This window comes from Perissodus microlepis, chromosome 20 (genome assembly GCF_051167445.1).
Source record: "Perissodus microlepis isolate ML-2025 ecotype Zambia chromosome 20, ASM5116744v1, whole genome shotgun sequence".
NCBI classification, from domain to species: domain Eukaryota; kingdom Metazoa; phylum Chordata; class Actinopteri; order Cichliformes; family Cichlidae; genus Perissodus; species Perissodus microlepis.
Window position 1 is genome coordinate 17351401 of NC_140480.1, and position 21198 is coordinate 17372598.

Below are 21198 nucleotides of genomic sequence, written 5' to 3' on the forward strand. Positions count from 1 at the left end.
TCGTCCGACCGTGACGCCACACCTGGTTGGCGTACAGCCTCTGCTACTTGGAGTCGCCTGTTGAGCGTCGGGGACTATAGGTGGAAATACACGTGCAGAATGCGGCAGTACTGGTTTATATGCATGGGTTCCAAGGGGCGAGTCATTTTTCATTTCCGTGAGTGCCTTTTCTGACTTTCGGTGCGTTGTACTGTAAGTATTATCACGCCGTGACTGCAACTCGTTCACTGACTTATCCATCGAGCTGAGGACAACCGGCGGAGGGAGGTGAGTGGAGATACCGGTCAGGTACAAGTTTATTAGCTTTATAACTTATGTTCCGACTCACAGCAGCTGCTTTTTGTTTTCAGTGACGGGATGGATGGATGGATGCCTGGTTTAGCTCATTTACTGTACCTTCTGCTAACTCTTTATTTGGACTCTTCTCATTTACCGTAGCTGTGGGTTCATACATGGCACAAGACTTTTCGGTGTGGCTGTGTTTGTGTTATGAGCGACGGTTGGAAATAATTGCTAAACCCTATTGATATGGCCTTTTTAAAGCCTGATCGCGCAGAGACGGTAGCAAGAAAAAAATCTTCCGGATTTCTTAACTTGAAATATCTTCTACGGAAGTCACTTGTTTGTAGACACTATCTGAAAACGTTCCATAAGACTGGCTAGTTTTCTTGCGGTACCTTCAAATTATTAGAGCTGTTTAAGTTAAAACACACGGACAGCTCTCTATACTGTCATTGTTTGGGTAACTGCGGTTTCGTCGTTCTGTTCGGGAAGCGTTTGTTTCAGCGAGCGTTACATTGCAAAAATCAAAGAGGAGACCGCGTACTAATTATAGATGAGGTGGCCTCGGCTATAATTGGTATCTTCTATGAAGTGACCCTGTACTCGTTGACAAAACAAAGGCATTTTAAAAATCTAAGTAAAGCTTGTCCTCTAGCCTGGCTCTAAGGATTAGTCTGACATGAGACTACGCAACGCTTTTCATATCTCCTTACTTGTCCTTACTTCTCAGTGCGTTTAAAAAAAACAAGAGTAGGGCAGCCTGGTTATAAACCTCAGGCTTATCATCTACAGTGTTTACTTACTGCTTCCCTGTAACCTCTCTGCCCTTTCCTCCGTTTAGAACTCGGAAACAATGTAACCAAACAAGAAGAAAAAAGGTTACAGTAACAGTCGACACTGGCAGAAACTCCGTCTGAGCGAGACTGCGCTATAATGGCTGTAGGAAATATTCAGACAAGGGACAAATTAAAGGGGGGAAGCTGAATAAATAATAAACAGTTGCTGCAGATGAGTAGATTTGGGTAGTTAGGATACAGTGCCATAAAGGCTGAGCATGCCACATGAGTTTGTCTCAAACTTTAACAGATTGCTCAGCGGGCTTGTGTTTGAAATAGGTTTTTGCATTTAAATACATCAGTACAAATAAATTGTCTGTAGCTAAAACAATTAGTTATAGTCACACTTCACTGAGTGGGTTGACTGAAAAAATAAAGGGCTTTATGCTGTGGCCTTCAGTCACCGGATCTCAACCCAAATGGGATTTCTTACAGTGTTTAACAGCTGTTTCCTTCACCATCACCAAAATGCCAAATCAACACTTATCTGCTGGAGGAGTGGTGTTCATCCTTTTGTGCCACATTCTAGTACTAAATACCTGTAGCCAAACTGAACTGTGTTTTTACTGTGATCAAGTAGAACTACACCACTGACAATTAATATCTTAAAAAACATTAACATTAGAAAGAAAATTTGTCAGGGTCAGTCAGCACTCTGTGTCATCACTGTTTCACATACCCCCACAGAAAACTCACTCATTGAACTTTCACCAAGTTCCAGCACTGGTAAAAGATGAGATAAAATGAGAAATGTACTGAATGGGACAATTTTGTTTCTTGTCCTGAACTGTAAGTGGTTCTCAATGTGCATCTCTATAGAATATGTTAAAGGGCTTTTGCAGCTTGCGACACAGGGTTATTTACAGCAGAGCAACAGTGTTCAGTAAACTGTATCTGATACATACAAAGTGTATATATGAGACTCTAAGTTACAACAACACACTCAGTTCCGTGTAACCTGTGTCCAAGCCTTCTGAATCATTAACTATTGGCCGAATTATTTACAGTTGTACTGCGTCACACACCAGCATAATGGATGGAATATCACGTATGTGTTTGTGATAGGAAATGCGGATTCATTCGAAGAAGAAGAATATTGTTGTGGCAGTGCTGCTTGTCATTGGGGGATTATACTTCATTAACCATTCGGACTTCCTCCTGGCTGTAAGAACACACCTACACATAGAATATTTGAGTTATTTTTCAAACTGTACACCTTACTTACTTGGAGTTAGACTTGTATAAGTCACCATCCCTGTAACTGCACTTGCTCTCATCTTGCTTTGCAAAGTAACAAAGGTAGTGCATTGTCTCACTCATCAACATGTATATTCTAATCAGACAATAATCATGTTTTTGTCTTTTGGGTTTGTTGTTGTTGTTGTTGTTGTTTTGCAGGTCTTTGCAAGGTCACCTGAAATAGTTCTTAATGAGTTAACATGGCAAGCAGACAGGCCGGTTAGTATGGAGTCCTGGATTGACCAGGCAGATTATCTGAGTTTCAATGTGTCCTATCAGCTGCTTGCTGGAGTGCTACCTACTCAACAGAGTGAGTCTCCACACTTTGTTCTCATTATTATAATAAGGCTGCTGCTGCCTTTTCAAACTGTAAAAAAAAAAAAAGAAATTGCAAAAGTCACGTAGAGAAATAATGACAGCACTTTCCGGTGTTGTTCTCTAACTTATGGAAACTATGGAATGCGTTTTTTCACTGTCACTTGCATATTCCTATTTGTATGAGCAGTTGTGCCTTATTTTGTATTCAAAGGAGCTTGCAAAGAAAAGCGTCTGGACTTCTTTAAGTTGCTTGAAGACGTTTCACCTCTCATCCGAGAAGCTTCTTCAGTTCTAAGGTCAAATGGTGGGGAGTCCCAGATTTAAACCGCCTCTGTTCAAAAATCTTTAAACCACCGCCTCTGTTCAAAGATCTTTGAACAGAGGCGGTGGTTTACGACACCAACTGTCTGCCATCTATAATCCAGTTTTGAGTTCCCTCCCCAGACGCCTTAACGCCCACTCACATCCTGGGCCATCTGACCTCAGGAATTCGCATGATAAGGTGGGGCCAGGTTTCGCAATGAGCTCACCTGAAACCCTGGCTGATTGGGACCCACACCCAGTTTCACACCTTGGCTCAGGCGATTAGAGGATCATCAGGGGGTCCTTTTGTCCCTCTGTGGAGGGATACTCCCACTAGGTTTAAATCTGGGACTCCTCACCATTTGACCCTTAGAACTGAAGAAGCTTCTCAGATGAGAGGTGAAACGTCTTCAAGCAACTTAAAGAAGTCCAGACGCTTTTCTTTACTAGCTCCTTTGACTACGATGACCTGGATGATTGAGAACCTTCACAGACTTATTTTGTATTATTTTGGTATTTATGTCATGCATTTATTGCTTTTATTTCAATGATAATTCTCCTTTTTTTTGTTTTACTTTTATTCACTCACAGTCTGAAGGTGTTGCCATGCTGAATTTCATACCACATTATTTAATAATTGTTATCAGAAATATTTTTTAGCCTCAGCTTTAGATTTGAAATGGCATAAAACCCTTCACTTTTTTCCTTTTTCTTTCGGCTTCAGAGTATTTATCTGTTGGATTATCCTCAGTAAAGAGGAAGAAGGGCAGCTATCTGGTCCCCACATTGAAATCCATCTTCTCCCAGTCGTCTCCTGAGGAGCACTCCTCCATGGTGGTGGTAGTGCTGCTAGCAGATTTCGACGTCAGCTGGAGAGTCGACACTGTGAAGGAGATCAAATCGGCTTTTGCCTCTGAGTTGGAACAAGGCCACCTTTTGGTCATCCATGTTCCCCAGGACTGGTACCCTCCGATTACAGGTGCAGCTCACATGCGATCACCCCTAGTGTACATATTCATTCACATACAGTTTGAATGTTGTTTTTTTTTCCTGTGATACAAATCTGTCTGGTTCTCTGTAGGTCTGAAGAGGAATTTCAACGATGCTCCAGAAAGGGTAACGTTCCGCTCCAAGCAGAACCTGGATTATTCCTTCCTGATCCACTACTGTGCAGGTCTTGGACGGTATTACCTCCAGCTAGAGGATGATGTGTTCTCTGCAAAAAACTTCCTCACAACCATTAAAAAGCGAGTTGAGGAGCAAGAAGGAAAGAAGTACACCTGGGCAACGTTGGAATTCTCTGCCCTCGGCTATATTGGTAAACTCTACAAATCAGCCCATCTTCCTCTTCTGGCTCGCTTCCTCTTCATCTTTTACCAGGAAATGCCCTGTGACTGGTTGATGACTCACTTCCGAGAGGTGATGACTCAAAAGGAGACCATCCTTTTCAAACCCTCGCTGTTTCAACACATGGGAACTTTCTCCTCATTTCAAGGCACATACAATAAGCTGAAAGACAAGGATTTTGAGGAGGATGTCTATACCAATCCATCAGCTGAAGTTTACTCTGACATGTCCACCTATCAGAAGCACTTCCCCAAGCTGGCCTGGGATGCTGGCGAAGGATTCTTCTGGGGCCGCACCCCAGAAAAAGGAAATTACCTGACTGTAGTGTTTACTGAACCTACTGTGGTGACAGGGATATTTGTAGAAACAGGGTCAGGAGGCAAAGACATCCTGGAGTCAGGTGAGGTGGAGATGGGTCACAATGTGGTGGCCACAGACAAAGAGAAGAGTTGTACAGAGTTTGAGTCAGTGGGAACATTTGAGAATGGAAAGTTTAAAATGCAGGAGATGGATAAAAAGTACAGCTCAGCCTCTTCGTGTCTGAAGATAAAGGTCACAGCTACTCAGAAGGACTGGTTGATCATTACAAAAATCAGAATCACCACAAAGCTGACTGTACCTCATCAATAGATGTAGATGTTAGTTCTTCCTGGCAGATTAAAAACTATTTTGATCAAAATCTGACAAACTGAACTTGGGACTTGTGTGCCTTGTTAAAATGTTTTATTTATCAAACATCAACTAAGTGCTCTAAACAAATTGTCACTTTGAAGCAAGTTTGACCAAACTTTGTGATGACATGTTGTCTCTTCACAGAATCAAAGAGCTATAAGAAGACAACCAACTCCGTGTGTGTGTGTGTGTGTGTGTGTGTGTGTGTGTGTTTAATGCATTTGGGTAATTGCATTGTGTGTGAAACTGCACTCATCATTAACTCATTGTTTTAAAATGAAGACGAGAGAAAACCCATGTGCTTATTATGAAACCTATTGACTGTAGGTTGAAACCTACGGTCAATATGTGGTCAATGCTTGTGATGACTAGCTGACATATTACTTGTTTGTCTCCCCTCACCAGTATCAGGCCTGCTATGGCCTTTCGCACCAGCAGCCTGATTCAAACCTCAGGCCAGATCTATAAATAGTGTACGTCTGTCACATGTTACAACAACTACACAGAGGGGATAAAAGACGCCGGGTCCCATTTGCAGTCTGATCTTTCTGTCTTTCTTTTTTTTTTTTTTTAATAGGAATTTTTGCTTTCTTAAATACCTCAGCTCCTTTTTCCAATAAGTACATATGTTTTTATTTAATTCCGCGGGGTGCACTATAAAGGGTAATGGGTTAACAAGGTATGTTGAGTTTTCAATATCACAAAAGCAGTACACTGGGTTCTTTCTGTTGGCTCACAGGATTAAAAGTCTGGGTTCAAATGTGCCAACTGAAAGTTTTATTTGGAGTTTACATGTTCTCCTTGTGCCTGTGTAGGTTCTCTTTGGGCACCGTAGCTTCTTCCTACAGTCCAAAGACATGCACGTTAGGTTAACTTTTGGTTGTCAATTTTCTGCAGGTGTGAATGTGAGCATGAGTCATCGACCATTTTTCTGTTGATCTTGTGATGGACTGGTAACCAGCTCAGGTGACTCTTGGCTCCCATGCCCAAATCTAAATCTGATAAACAGTTAAGAGGATGGATGGATCCCTTGACTAGATTACATTTATATTGCACATCTAACTTGCTTCAGACCAGTTTACACTCTTTTGCATTAAACTGGGCTGATAAAAGCATGCCAAAGTATCCTTGGGTAAGATACTGAATCCTGATGTATTCATTTGATTGTGAGTGTGTGTGAATGTTACATAGAAAGCGCTTGAACACTGATGTATAAATGTGAATGAGACATCTTGTATAAAGTGCTCGAGTAGATAAACGCTACATAAGAACTAGTCCATTTACCTTTCCTGCATGCAGAGTTAGCCACTGTGGCAACCTGTTGTGAATAACAGAGCAGACAAAAGTAGCTATTTCTCTCTGAGAGAAAGTGTCCATCCATTAGCCACCTGTTGAACAGCATGTTTTTAACACAGCCCAACAAAGATATGCACTGAAGACACAAATGTATGTCTTTCCACTGAAACCTTCATTCAGCTAATTAGACAAATCTGTTCCACTTTTAGAATATATAACAGATAATAATCAGTGAGATTAATTTCACTTTAATTTGGCTAAAAACTAAATTTCTGCATCTACTTCTTTGTAGGGTAGTAATTAAAGTTTATAGTGTAAAAAGTAGATTAAAAATATTCTGTGAGAATGCCCCTCTTGCCTTTTTTTTTTTTTTTTTGGCACTGCCAATTTTCCTTTCATGGTCACATGCCCTGCTTCTGGATTGAATTATGAAGTATCCAATCAACCCATTTCACGTAATAAATGAACACATACCCCGTCTTCTGGGAGCACCCACAGATTCCAAATTAATACAGTCTGGATTAACAAAGAAAGAGGATAAACACCACAGTATTTGCCAAAAATTCGACTTCATCTGTTCATGGTTTGATATAGTGGGAGACTAAAATGGGCTGCTTACAATTTCCCAATGATTAGCTTTATAAAACAGAACCCAGTGTTTACAAATGTGACAGACTAAAGCTGCAAAATGCTGCTGAACCTATCACTAACCAACAGCGTGTGTGAGAGAACAATGCATTTTATTCTTCTCCATCATTCCGTAATGCTGGAACTCATTACACTGGTCAGCTGACGGAACAATAAGAGATTCTTGATTGGAGTGTCAACTTGACAAAAAAAATTCAGATTAGAGGTAAAAGGCACAGGAGAAGTGAAGGGCTGATATAGTGGGCAGTTTGAGTGCAATCAGTAACATTTGAGGCAACACCAATAACATTTCCTTGTATTACCATTTTTTTCCTTTCCATAATTCGCATGCTGAAAATGGATTCATTACAACTGGTCAACATTACTATTGTTCAGGTGTATTTATTTTTATAGGTTTCTGTCATTTTCTGATGCACTGAGAAATAAAGGACTGTTCACAGGTCTTGCTATATGTTTCTCTGTCTCTGCTCGATGGATGCTTGTGATGGCTGGCTGACTGCTTTTGCTGACATATTTCTTGTTTGTCTCCCCTCACCAGTATCAGGCCTGATATGGTTTTTCTCCACAGCAGCCTGATTCAAAGCTGAATTCTTTTCAGCTGCAGAGCAATGGCTAGGCAGCCTGTCATTTCCTGTAGCTTGTTCTGTTGCTGCCTGTGAGCCTGCCCGGTTCTGGTTGGTAGTTCTGTCACTCCCAGTAGTGGACCAATTCTGAGAAGCTGGTCGGGCTTCAGCTGCAGCAGACTGGGTGGCATCATCCTGCAGTACTTTCAAACTGGTCTGAAAAGGATTGAAACAGAAGCTGAAACATTTAAGTTCACTATACTTTTTAATGGTACTGCTGTTAAATGAAAACAAAGTGCTTTAAAAATTCTGCATTCTTTATAATGTCAGGGCCCTGTTCCAGGAAGCAGATTCAAACTCTGAGTTTAAAAACAAATTGATCAACTCTGAGTTTCTTGTTCAACCTGATTTAAACACATGCGTTAGTTGAAAAAGATCAATGTGACCAATTACCACATAGTTTGTAACGTACAGTAAATGTTCGCAGTGTAAGAAAACTAACTGACAGCATTACTGTCTACAGAATTACAGAGATGGAGTCTATAGATTTGATTCTGAGCTGATAATAAATCTGTGACGTAATCGCTGTCGCTGAGAGCTGAATAACTGTGAAAGCAGTAATGTTAAGTACAAAAATAATTAAGCAAACCAATGTTTCATGAAAATTGTAGAATTCTGCAAATGAATTCTCACATCTTTGCAACTTTATTAATGAAGAAATGAATTATCATGTTAGTCACCTGGTTAAAATGCAGCAGAAGGTGAGGACTCAGAGAGAAACTCAAGTTTTCTGAGTTTGTTAAAGAAAACCTGTCAGCGAACAGATTAAGTTCAAAGATTGGTAGCACTACAATCTTAAGCACAGCAACTCCACTCACAGTGAGCACCTATGCAAGGCCTAATCTCTCTAAGGTAAGAGCTCAGCTCAGGGATTGCGCATTGCCTGACCAATATTGCACCAGTCCAGTAGACATAAAAGCAAACCCAAAATAAAAAAATCAGTTTTAAAATGTGACCGTACTCTAAAACCAACTTGGGAGGAAAATGCAAAAAAAAGGAGGAGGAAAAAACAGTGACAAACTCACATGTGCAGCCTGTCCTGTAGCAGGCAATACAATATAAATTACATTGCACTGCATAACGTCAAATTTTTTTTTTAACATCAAATATATTAAATTAACATACCTCCAGCTGACTACTATGTTTGCTGCACAACTTGCTTGTGGTCTTATAAAATCACTACTAAAAACATGAAATACAGGGTGGGCCATTTATATGGATACACCGTACACCGCAAGAAACAAATAAGCTAAAGGAATTCAGTTTATAACTGTTTGCTTTTCTTTAAGAACTAGTCCTGGTAGACAACTTGTGCTTTTTAATTCTTCTTCTTTTTACTCCCTCTCAGTACTAATATTGATTTAGAAGTTTTCATAGACTTGGCTTAAACACACTAGCAGGGCTGAGGTCATCCACAGAACTGCCTTCATTCTTGGCACAGTGTTCCTACTGTAACTGTTATAGCGCAGCTGTAGTCACCAGATAATGTTAAATGCCAAAAACTGTGTGCCACACACAGAAAAGTGTCATAAAGTAAGCACCATCTAATCAGTAACCCCCAATATAAAGGAATACTTTTTAACATTTTTACATTCTTAACTTGCTGACATTTGCTAATGTCAGTGACCGTGAGCCATGGACGGAAGTGTGACTGTAGCATTAAAAGTCTTTACTACCACTTACTATGTGCACAAGAGTAGGAAAGGGGGGACTAGTCTTAGCTGAACTAAGGTCTGGGCACATGCTCTTTTGACTGATGTTGGATATACTAGTTTAATCAAATTCATCTTGGAGCCAGACCGATATCCACCTATTACAAATATATTTCATACTTAATAAGTCCCAATAGGTTGCAAGCAATTAGTCAGCTTTAGTTACTGATGTGCATATCAAATATATAAGGCTGGCCCTTCATTTGCACAATAACTCCAAAGTTAGAAACATCCTGTTTCAAAGAGATGCTGAAAAGATTCATGAAGTTATTACTTCCAGGCTTGACAACTCAAAGTAATTCAGCAGACTGCCATAAAGGCTCCCTGAAAAAAAGCTCCCAGTTGATTCAGAAAGCTGCAGCAACAGTTCTGACAGGGACTGGGATTAAGTAGGATTTCAGGAATGTAAAGTAATTTTACCCTTCCAAAACAAAACTTTTATTCAGTGCCCTACTGGCTTTGAACCAATTCTCATACTTCAGGATGCAGAGAGCAGAAAGAGGCCCAAAGGATTTTATTCAGAACTGTGGAAGCGGAATCAGTCTCATTGCTGTCAGGGTATGATGAGGTGGAGGAAGGCCAGATATCAGAGCAAGAAGTTGAAAGCTAAGAGGAAGACATATCAGCTTTTGAAGAGCCTGAGCAGGGACAGTGTGACAGATGTACCATCTGTAATATTAAGAACTGTTTAATGTAGGACTCTGAAGCTTTTAGCCATTATTATATCTAGAAGGGGGAATAAGAACCCTTTCAGTGTCAAAGGTTTGTGGAAACCAAGTGTGATGTGCAGACACTTGGAGACAAGATCATCTTAAATAAAAGCGGGTGGTTTATTAGATTGAACTTCCAAGAACAAAAACTGAGCATGAAAATACAAAAGAAACTAAAAACCTTGGATTACACAACCTAAACTGGGAAAATACTCAGAGGTACAAGGGGCTAGATAACACTGAGGGAAACTGAACAGATAAACAAAGGGAGACTGACACAACACATACACAATATATACACAGGAGGATGAGTAGGGGAGGGCTGGGAAAAACAACAGGGACAAATTAGACACATTGAGACAGAGGAAGCAAAACGGAACATTTAGCACACAAGACAAGGGACTATCAAAATAAAACAGGAAAGATAAGCACACAGGATTAAGACACACAAGCCTGACAAAAGCAACAGAAACATGATAGCCTTAACATGGAAGGTACTAAAGGATGAAACCCAGAGATGAGACAAAGGGAAGAGTAAGTTCACAATTAAGCCTAAAATTATTTATGACTAAACTGGAGACCTCAAAGCCCACTTCTCCAAATCAAAACAATAATGAATGAAATTATAGATTCAAAGGTTGCTGGGTCATCAACCCCAAACCATGATATTCAGTTGAATTCTCATGAAACATTCTGGAGCAAAACATTCTTCAGCATATTTGTGGTTACTGAACGGCTCAGATAACCTAGGATCAGAATTTAGTCTTTCCAAGTTATAATAGTTATTATTTAATAGTTAGAAGTTATATTGTCTTGTAACTGATAAACGGGAAAAGAATAAAGCCCTGTGGAAAGTCAGGGCTTTATTCTGCCTCTTAAAGCCACTTAAACATAATGCAACAAGGCTGCCATGGAAAAATGATTCCCTTCACAGGCTAGTGTCCTGCATGGAAACTGAGAAACCAAATCCCACAATTTCAAAGCCCCAGCTTACACAATACTTCTTATCCATAATAGCTTTGCCTGTTGTCATTTTTCCCTTTCTCGGGTTCCCCAAAAGCTGGTATGTCCTCTGTGTGAGCTTTCACCTTCTTGCTCTATTGTCTGGCATGCCTCCACCTCATCTGCTGTAGGGCTGCAAGGATTCGTCGCCATAATCGCTGTCGTCGAATATATAAAATTTGTTGACACAGAATTTTATTGTTAGAATAGAATAGAAAGAATAGAATTCAACTTTATTGTCATTGCACATGCACAGGTACAGGGCAACGAAATGCAGTTTGCATCCATCCAGAAGTGCTTTAGCCGTGATATAGATATATTACAATATATATTAGCAATAATATAGATATGCAAGTATATTACAGAAATGGGTCTATTATGGTATGTTATAATGTACACGGTATGAAGTATGTTATGAATATTCTATAACTATAAGTATGTACAGGCTGTAGTGAGTACAAGCTATGTACAGGCTATGAACAGGATATAAATATGAAAAACTATACAGAAATCTGAGATATACAGTTATACAGAAATGTGAACTATGCAAGTTATAAACAGTTGTAGGATTAAAAATTATTGTATGTACAGAATGATTATTTACACAGAACTATACAGTAGTGCAGTTAAGATAAGTGAGATATGTGGATAATTTCTACAGAGGCTATATAAAGAGCTAGTGGTTGTGAGTGGTGGTTCAGTCCATGTTATTATTGTGTGTGTGTAGGTGGTTGCGGGTGTGTGTATGTTCAGTCCATGAGTTTAACGTGGGTCAGATGTCAGGAGGCAGAGTTCAGGAGTCTGACGGCTGTGGGGAAGAAGCTGTTCCGGTACCTGGTGGTCTTAGTCCGGAGGCTCCTGTAGCACCTCCCAGAGGGCAGGAGGGTGAAGAGTCCATGTGATGGGTGACTGGGGTCTTTGATGATTTTCCCAGCCCTTTTCAGACACCGCTTCCTGTAGATGTCCTTTATGGCAGGAAGTGGTGCTCCGGCGATGCGCTGGGCAGTTTTCACGACCCTCTGCAACGCCTTCCGGTCCGAGGCAGAGCAGTTCCCGTACCAGACTGTTATACAGTTGGTCAGGATGCTCTCGATGGTGCAGCGATAGAAGTTCACCAGGATGTCTGAGGACAGGTGGTTCTTCCTCAGAGTCCTCAAGAAGAAGAGGCGCTGGTGAGCCTTCTTGACCAGCTTGGAGCAGTTGGTCGTCCAGATGAGATCCTCGGAGATGTGGACTCCCAGGAACTTGAAGCTGCTCACACGCTCCACAGCCGTCCCCTTAATGTGGATGGGTGGATGTGTGTCAGCATTCCTCCTGTAGTCCACGATGAGCTCCTTGGTCTTCTCAGTGTTAAGCAGCAGGTTGTTTCTGTCGCACCACTCAGCCAGACGATCCACCTCCTCCCTGTAGGCGGCCTCATCGTTGTCACTGATGAGGCCAATCACCGTGGTGTCATCTGCAAACTTAATGATGGTGTTGGAACCATCAGCAGGTCTGCAGTCGTGGGTGAAGAGGGAGTAGAGGAAAGGGCTCATCACACAGCCTTGTGGTACACCGGTGTTCATCGTGATTGTAGATGAGCAGCGGTTATCCAGCCGGACATGTTGGGGGCGGTTGGTCAGGAAGTCCAGTAACCATTTGCAGATGAGGGAACTGATGCCCAGGTCTGTCAGTTTCCTGATGAGTTGTGAGGGGTGGATTGTATTGAATGCTGAACTGAAGTCTATGAACAGCATTCTGGCGTATGTGTTGTTGTTGTCCAGGTGTGAGAGGACAGAGTGCAGTGCGATGGAGACTGCATCCTCTGTGCTCCTGTTCTGGCGGTATGCGAATTGGTGGGGGTCCAGGGTGGGGGGGAGACAGGATTTGAAGTGTGCTAGGACCAGCTGATCTAAGCACTTAGTGATGATGGGGGTGAGTGCTACTGGGCGGTAGTCATTGAGGCTAGATGGGTTGGAGTTTTTGGGTATCGGGACGATGGAGGTGGATTTGAAGCAGGCCGGTACCACAGCGTGGGCCAAGGACAGATTGAATATGTCTGTGAGCACTCCTGCAAGCTCCCCAGAACACGCTCTGAGAACACGCCCGGGGATGCCATCAGGACCTGCAGCCTTGTGGACATTGATCCTGCTCAGCACCGCTCCTACATCGGTGGGGGAGAGAGTCAGAGGTTGGTGGTCTGGCATCATGTCTGTTTTGGTTGTGGTTGTGGGGTTCCCTCGCTCAAAACGAGCATAAAAGTTGTTGAGCTCGTTGAGGAAGGAGACATCAGAGGATGCGGGGGAGGGTTTGGTGGTCCTGTAGTCTGTAATGGTCTGGAGTCCTTGCCACATGCGTCGGGGGTTGGAGTTGGAGAAGTGTTCTTCTACCTTCTTTTTGTAATGGTGTTTGGCTTTTTTGGTGCCCTTCTTTAGATTAGCCCTGGCTGTACTGTAGGCGTGTGCATCTCCTGACCTAAAGGCAGTGTTGCGGGCCTTCAGGAGGAGACGAACATCCCGGTTCATCCAAGGCTTCTGGTTGGGCTAAAAAACACTAAAGCCATTTGAGAAGCTCATGCACCTTTCAAAGTCATGATAGAGAGCATCTTTAGCATAGTTATCAACAGCTGGGAACATCATCTCAAAGATAAGAGCAAGCCTCACTCCAGAGCATGTTCACTGCAATCGGAAATTAATGAACTGAATCATCTCTAAACTCAAAAATAAAATCTTTTTAAATTAATTTGAAACTTTATTCGAACTTGTGGACAGAAGCCATTTTAGTTTCCTGTTTGCACATTAATTTTGTTTAAATACTACTTGCACTTAAATTTGTATTACCTAATATTTTCATTTATTTCATTTTTATTCTGACGTATATAAATACATCTGATTTTTTTCAAATTCAAATGTTTTCTGGGTCATGAGATAACAGGGTGAAATTCACGGGTGGGCAGACTTGAGCAGGTGAGGCACTAAAGCCAGAACATGAGGTCTGCCCACAGGAAGTGGACATAAGAGTTGCTGAAATAATAGTTGACTAATCGACTAATAGAAGAAAAATTAGGCAGACTTAGGCGACTATCAAAATAATTGTTAGTTGCAGCCCTAATCTGCTGACTGCTCTAAGTATGACTCCAGTTCTGAGGAAAACCCTCTCTGCCTCGCTCACCCATCATCATTATTCTGCGATCAAATAAAACCTGATATCCACTTCAAGGGACAGAAGATAATAAATAAGTAAATGAAAAATGTGAAACAAAATAATGACGCAACATGTTTCTTTGAAAAACGGAACCTTCCATAATTCTTCTCCTTCCCCACTGCAATGTGGAAATATAAAATATTTAGGTATTAATGTCTCTCCTAAACTTTCAGAATTAACTAAATTAAACCACATCCCACTTTTAAAGACAGTAGAAGGCGACCTGGCTAGATGGAAATCTTTACCCATATCACTCATGGGAAGGGTCGCCGCTATAAAAATGATGATCTTGCCAAAAATAAACTATTTATTTTCAATGATCCCAAATAAGCCATCACAAGATTGGTTCAGATCTCTAGACTCGTACATTTCTAAATTCCTTTGGAAAGATAAACCCCCACGTATCAGCTTAAAAACACTACAAAGGACCAAGGATAAAGGAGGATTAGATCTGCCTAACTTTAATCACTATTTTTTAGCCAACAGGCTTCAGTTCATCTCTAGATGGTTTAAACACACCCTCTTAGATGAACCTTGGATAGATGTAGAACAGGCACTATGTAATAACCTAGAAATTTCAGACCTACCATTTATCATCTCAAACATCAAACAACATGAATGCTTTAAAAGCATCAATATTAGCTCTTCTCTGACAGCATGGTGGGAGTTTCTAAAAATGACAGAGTCTTCATTAATCCCATGCAAACGTACACCTATCTGGAACAACCCGGACATATTACAAAACAATAATATGATAAACTTTTCAGATTGGAGTTGCAAAGGAATTAAATACTTGGAACATATATTGGAAGGAACAGACTTTATTTCGTTTGACAGACTAGTTATACAATATGGGATCAACAAGAAACGATTTTTGGAATATCAACAAATTAAATCCATAGTAAAAAAGAAATTTAATCCCAGTGAAGCTGAATTACAAACACCACCAAGTGTGGTACAATTTTTTAGTCTAAAACCCCCCAAATTATTGTCTAAAATATACAGAACACTTTCTAAAATAGATGAATCAATATCCCTTCCTATTGCAAAATGGGAAGCAGATTTATCAATCAATTTAGACCCAAACCTTTGGTCTCAGATATGCTTAAAAACCTTTCAATGGATCAGAAATCCCAGTTTGCAATTAATACAATACAAAATATTACACAGAGTGCAGTATACTGGTCATAGGATGTTCAAGATGGGCTATACGCCTTCCAACAACTGCTCACACTGCACAGCAAATACACCGGACAATTACATCCACGCTCTTTGGTTCTGTCCACCAGTTCAGAAATTTTGGCGTGAGATATGTGAAGACTTATCAAAGTGTCTGAAATGTAACATTCCAGCCTCCCCTTTAGTATGCTTGCTGGGCAACTTGGATGAGGTCACTGCAGAAATAAACACAGCCCACGTTGTTTTTACGGCCCTATGCATTGCCAAGAAAATGGTCCTCATTAACTGGAAAAATAAAAATAATCTTAATTCTAACCAATATAAAAACCATCTAATAGATCACATTAGTCTTGATACAACCTCTGCCATCACATTTGATCAATCCCTTTGGGCTCCTTTGATCGGCTTCATCACCTAGTGGGGGTGGGGGGTCATGGTTTGGTCCTGCCTTCGCTATTGTGGTTGATATGGGGGTAGGGACGGCCTTAGGGCGTCTGGGGAGTCCCTAGGGACGTTTCCCTGGAGGGCCTAACCTGGGGGATGTGGCCATGACCTGGTTAGAAGCTCTGGGGCTCTTGGATGGTGTTTTCCTTGTGGCTGCGTACAGCGGAGATGGGGGAGGGTCTGTGTTGGCGGACGTTGGTTACTGGCCTGGTAGCCTGGCTGCCCCTGGGAGGGTCCGGGACGGGCGTGGAGGCTTGGGGGTCTGGGGGTGCTCCGCCCCCCAGTCTGGGGTGCTGGCCGGGCCTTGGGGGCTTGGGTCCTGGCTGTTGTGTCGCCGGAGCAGTGGGCGGGTGGGTGCAAGGGGGCTCAGCCCCAGTGCAGGGGACCTCTGGTGCATCGGCCCAACTAGGGGGCTCTCTAACTGGTGGGGAGGTTGTTATATCTTTGCAGGTGGTCTCCTCACTACAGGAGCTCACTCTGCAGGTGGGGGGAGAGATATAGGAGAGGGGGAGAATGAACTCAACCTGGGTGTCTATTGTCTTGTGTAGTTTGGGAGATGATTGGATGATGGGGTGGGTGCAGTTTTCTCTGGGGTGGAGTCGGGTGGGCTGCCCCGGACTCTGTGGGGCTGGGCGGTGCTGCTGCTGCGGGCCCCGGTCCGGATGGGCCTGGGCCCCCTTGCCCTGGTGGGTTCCAGAGCGTGGGGGTGCCTACTGGGGTTAGCGGGGGAGCTGGCCCCAGGGAGGGGCCGCTTGCCCCTCCCTTTCTTCCCTCCCCATCCTCAGCTGCCTCCCTATTCCCGCTCTACCACACCCACCCACACACGCAGGGCTTGGGGTGCAGGTATGTCACCAGGGTGCAGGGGAGGCACTCCCCCTCTGTCCCCTTCTGGCCGCCTGTGCCTCAATTTTATTCTGCAACCTAGACATCCACATTACTCACACTCTCACATAACACATACATATAGGGCCTTGGGGGTGGGCACGTTTTACAGCATCCAGAGGATGGTTGTTGTACTCCAACCTACCTCTGGCGCTGGTGCCCTACCCTCAATTTTAAATGCATTTAGACACTAAGGGTTTTCGGGAGGAGCCGTGCTGCTCTCTGAGAGGAAGCTAGTACCATGCTCTCCTGAGTTTTAAATGCACTTTAGAACAGCACACAGCAACACTACATATGAGCGGGCGTAGGGAGGTTTGAGGTCTTCACTCACCCCGGTTCTGTTAGCCGTCAGGGCTGGGGGGCTGGGAGGAGGTGCTGGCCGTCAGACTGGGGTCTGGGATGCGGGGCCTCCCTGCTACTGCAGATAAGGAGGTGGTCCGCTTGCCTCCACCCCAGAGAGAAGGGTTACATCTCCTGGGTCTAGGTGCGGCTTGCCCCTCTGGGGGCGGGGGTACCTGGACCTGGGATATAGAGTATGTTTGGGGAGTGCGACTGTCTGTGCAGTGTCTATTTGTGTCTGTCTACACGTTGGGTGAGTGCCGAGTATTTGTTTGTGCATATGGGGGTGGGAATGCACGTCTGTGTCTGCGTGTGCCTGTTTGTCTTTGTCTATATGTCAGGTTGGGTCTTAGACTCAACCTCTCTGGGTACATCTCAGGCCCTCTAAAGTACGGAAGCCTATCTCCCCTCACCACACTCCCTGCCCGGTGGCTGATGCCATCAGATGTTGGTGTGTTGGTGGTCCTTGTCGTCTGGGGCTGGGCGCTCATGCATGTACCGGCTCACTCCTGGTGGCCGATTGGCGGGGCCGGGCGCCTGTGGCCCGGCTGGGCTCCTTCCGGGGGGTGGGATGCCCTCAGGCCTCTGGCCTCTGGGCCTGAAGCTCGGTCCTCTCTGGCACAGCTGGCTGCCGGCAGAGCCCGCGGGCACGCCACTGCAACCCCCTCTGGCCTCTGCTCCGTAGCTGCGGGGTGACCTCTCCTTTGGGGCTCTACTCAGCTCTTCCCAGGAGGGTGGCACGGTTCCCCCCCCCTTTGGTGGTCCTCCTCGGGTCCTTGTACTCTGGGGCCTCTGGATATCTGGGGCCTGGATCTCCTCCATACCTGCTTCATACCCTGGTGGACGGGGCTATGGCTCCCCACACTCCCTAGCAGATCGTTACATGGAGAAACCTTTGGAATACAAGCGTGCTGATCCACACAGGTATGCACACAGGTGTACACACGGGTGTTCACAGACGCGGACTACACCTTTCTTGGCTGCTGCCTCAAAGCACATTGTGCGCTGTCTATCTTGCGTGCTGCACAATATCGTTTATTATTTTGTATCTACTGTTATCTACTGCTAGCTAGTTTATTGTGATGGTGCTGTTTTTTATTATGTTGCTCTTTGTTGTTTGCTTTCTCTTCTGTTTTTTTTCTCCATACAGGTGATCCAGGTGTTTTGTTTGTTTGTTTGTTTGTTTTTTCCTTTCTTCCCCCCCTTCTCACCGTCTCTTCTCCCCTTTGGTTTTCTTTCTCTCCCTCTCTTTCTTTCATTCTTTCTCCCTGTCCTATCCCCCAGTCACGTCTGTCCCGTTTGTAGCAACCGAAAATAAAATAAATTCATAATTATAATAAAGGTCAATCAAATGGACCAATATGGCAAGGCCATGATGATCCACTTGGTAAAATAAATCCGCTTGGCATCTTTCTTGGCCTTAAGACAACAATTCTGATGGCTAAAGATCCAAACGGGACACAAAAAAAAAAAAAAAAACGGAACCAAAATTATCTAAATTACCTTTGTCCGTCCCAAGTGACCCCCCAGTCAAGTTTCTAAAAGGTCCTCTCCACCTGGGTCTGCCCTCCAAAGCACTCTCTCTGCCTTACAGCCGGTCCCTATGGCTCATCTGTCTTACCAGGCAGACCCTCAGAACTACCCCTTTGTTTTCTGGACTCTTGGGTTCCTTATTGTTTTTCTTTGGTCCTCTTCCTATTCTGTTTTGGTCCAGAGTGACCAGAGAGACCTTTAAATGTCAACAACGCTCTGAGGCAACCTGAAGCCAGCTAATTTCCATCCTCTCACCATATGGAAACAAGACAGTAGCTCCGGTTACTTACAACCTATTTGTATATTCCTCCTCTCCAAGAAGATATTATTTGGAGTGGTATAGTTATGGTCTTTCAAAGATAAGCATGGCCTCCCTTTAGCTTTAAACACATAATCTGAACAGTGTCTTTTATATACAGAAGATATTAGGAGCATCTAGAAAGTTTTTCCATTTGATGACACACTAAATACATTTTTAAGGATATGATGTAACATCTGAACAAAAATCTGATTCAATCAGATACCCTGTAAAATGTGATTGTTGTGTATGTGTGTGTGTGTGCAAGGTCAGAACTGCTTGTTCAACTTCTTACTATCGCTGTGGAAAGATTCAGATACAAGTATCAGAACACGTTTCATAAAGAACAATCAGTTCTGAGCAATGAAAAGAACAATCAGTTGTAAGCAAGGAAAAGATCATCATGCAGCATTCTATCACAAATAAACTTATATCATTAAAAGCTTATACTGACTAAACAAATACAATTTTCTATTGACATTGTGTGTTTTTGAAGGGATGCCAAATGCTATAATTTTTCTGTAAAGCAAATTTACCTTGCCTATGGGCATAAATAAAGTTACCTTGACCTTGACCTTGACTTGTGGAAAGTAATATGTACCTACAATTTTCCAACCATAACTATAACAAGTCTTCACTGCTCATTTCTTTATATTTTGTTTCCTGGAGCCAGATTTTCTTGCAATTTTTAAAGTGGTCTTGAGAAATAGTGTTCCAGGCTTTCTGAAGATTTTTTAAACTTTTACTTTAGATATTGGTTTCTTTTTCACTCATTTTCCATCCAGTCTTTTTACCTGACTGTTTTCAGAGGAATGTTCTTTTTGTGGTCGTTTGTTAAGCTACTGAACAATGAATATATCATAGAATATCATAGAATCCTATGAAAATTGTCTCTTTCACATGAGTGTAGTTGCTGATGAAAGCATTCACAGCAATATGCTTTCTCTGTACTCATCATAGTGAATCAGTAATGTTTGTACCAAAGCATGTAGTTAAAAATAAAGATAGTCTTCGCTGAAACCTGCTCAGGCAGTCTCAAGATTCAGCTCAAACATTACATTTACTTGGAAAGATGAAGCAGTACTCAGCAACTTTTTTTGGGTAAGTCACATGACTGACAAACACACTGTGAAAACAGCACAGAGTTTGTGAAAACATCAGTCTGGATGGAAAAATTGTTAGTATACACTCAACACCAGACCAGGCTGTTGTGTTTGTGTGGCTCTAACCTGCTCGCCAGTTTCCTTCTGCCTATTTGTGCTTTTGCTGCCTCTGTGTGGCTGAGACATGTCAGCGTTCTTTGGGTACAGTCCCCATGATTTGAGCCTGTTGAGGCCCTCCACAGAGCGGGCGGTAGGGTTGATTCGCTGGCCTGGGATGCGAGCAGGTAGATCCCAGGTGCCTTTAAAGTCAGGCCATGCAAGGCCTCTCTGTAGCAACACACACGCAGTGAGGGAGTGAAGTCATATATTCACAGTGAAAAACGTCACTTCCAGTGAAGAGGGGAAAGAAGAAAGATGTGATCTCACCTTCCCCACTCCTGGGAGCAGGTGTCCTCTGTCATCAGCGATGAAGGTGGTACGGCCCACCTGTGCACTAGGTCTCTGCAAATACCCACACATAGAGGGAGATAAAATCTTTGTACAAATCTATTTTTGCACAAATTTGTTTGAATCTAACACGAAATGGAAATGATCAAGAGTTGAAAACTTCCTATACCTCTTTGAAGTGCTTAGTCTCACACCAGTTCTGCAGCCTGTGCGGTTTAAAGGCGCTGTCATACTGTGAATAGAAGTTTTAAAACGCATAAACAGAGAAGTAAAATGTGTAATGTTTAGAGTTTTTATTGGCGTTGTTATTTAGATTACCTGGTTTGCCGAATAGCTGGAAGACATTGCTGGATCTGTAAGTTACGGTCTCCTAATCTGTTAAATTGTTGACTCGTTGCTTAGCAATATAGACAAACAGACTTCTCCCTACAACAGCTTATTTGAAAAGAGTTACAAACTATGGCCTGAAAAAACCCTCATATGAATCAGTTTGTACGGTTTATTTATTTTTTGTTTGTGTTTTTTTTGTTGTTGTTGTTCATACATGTTTTATCAGTACTATCTGATTCCGTGTTTGTAATGATTAATTTAAAAGTTGTTTTATTGGCCTAAATGTGATCTGTTCCGCCTTCAGGGGGCTTTTATTTTGAAAGATCTAAACGGAAGTTTTGAGGTAGAAATTATTTCCTATGTCAAAACACATCATGTGCGGATGCTTGCGTTTAATTATGTTTTTATTTTCCTGCAGACGGGATTGCACAGAGTGTTGCATAAAGCATATTTCTTTCTTACGCACTTAAAC

At 42.7% G+C, this 21198-nt stretch overlaps 2 protein-coding genes across 4 annotated transcripts; one reads left to right on the forward strand and one right to left on the reverse strand.

Annotated features, from left to right (window-relative positions):
• The first annotated feature begins 15 nt into the window (after window positions 1–15).
• On the forward strand, window positions 16–7383 carry LOC146364357 (alpha-1,3-mannosyl-glycoprotein 4-beta-N-acetylglucosaminyltransferase C). 3 transcript variants are annotated; one of them, XM_084916451.1, is made up of 5 exons: window positions 16–440; window positions 2184–2282; window positions 2517–2667; window positions 3703–3957; window positions 4060–7383. In XM_084916451.1, exons 1-5 carry the CDS (start codon window positions 366–368, stop codon window positions 4953–4955), a joined length of 1476 nt encoding a protein of 491 aa, XP_084772577.1. In that variant the 5' UTR covers window positions 16–365; the 3' UTR covers window positions 4956–7383. The 3 variants fall into 3 exon arrangements, with proteins under 3 accessions (XP_084772577.1, XP_084772575.1, XP_084772576.1); XM_084916449.1 differs by having other exon boundaries at window positions 16–267; XM_084916450.1 differs by lacking the exon at window positions 16–440 and having other exon boundaries at window positions 525–2282.
• Window positions 7384–7387: 4 nt separating this feature from the next.
• Window positions 7388–20786, reverse strand: cfap126 (cilia and flagella associated protein 126). Its single transcript, XM_084916453.1, has 5 exons — window positions 20715–20786; window positions 20566–20628; window positions 20376–20450; window positions 20076–20276; window positions 7388–7720 (listed from the first exon to the last, which is right to left on the reverse strand). Exons 1-5 carry the CDS (start codon window positions 20739–20741, stop codon window positions 7388–7390), a joined length of 699 nt encoding a protein of 232 aa, XP_084772579.1. The 5' UTR covers window positions 20742–20786.
• Window positions 20787–21198: the final 412 nt, after the last annotated feature.

Bases quoted from the DNA above. Each gene is read 5' to 3' on its own strand.
- LOC146364357 (XM_084916451.1), top strand. From the start codon at position 366: ATGGATGCCTGGTTTAGCTCATTTACTGTACCTTCTGCTAACTCTTTA. The intron at 441-2,183 runs GTGGGTTCATAC...TGTTTGTGATAG, and splicing joins TCTTCTCATTTACCGTAGCT to GAAATGCGGATTCATTCGAA. The intron at 2,668-3,702 runs GTGAGTCTCCAC...TTTCGGCTTCAG, and splicing joins AGTGCTACCTACTCAACAGA to AGTATTTATCTGTTGGATTA.
- cfap126 (XM_084916453.1), bottom strand. From the start codon at position 20,741: ATGTCTTCCAGCTATTCGGCAAACCAG. The intron at 20,629-20,714 runs GTAATCTAAATA...TTCTATTCACAG, and splicing joins CCAGCTATTCGGCAAACCAG to TATGACAGCGCCTTTAAACC. The intron at 7,721-20,075 runs GTTAGAGCCACA...AATCCTTTTCAG, and splicing joins AGAAGGAAACTGGCGAGCAG to ACCAGTTTGAAAGTACTGCA.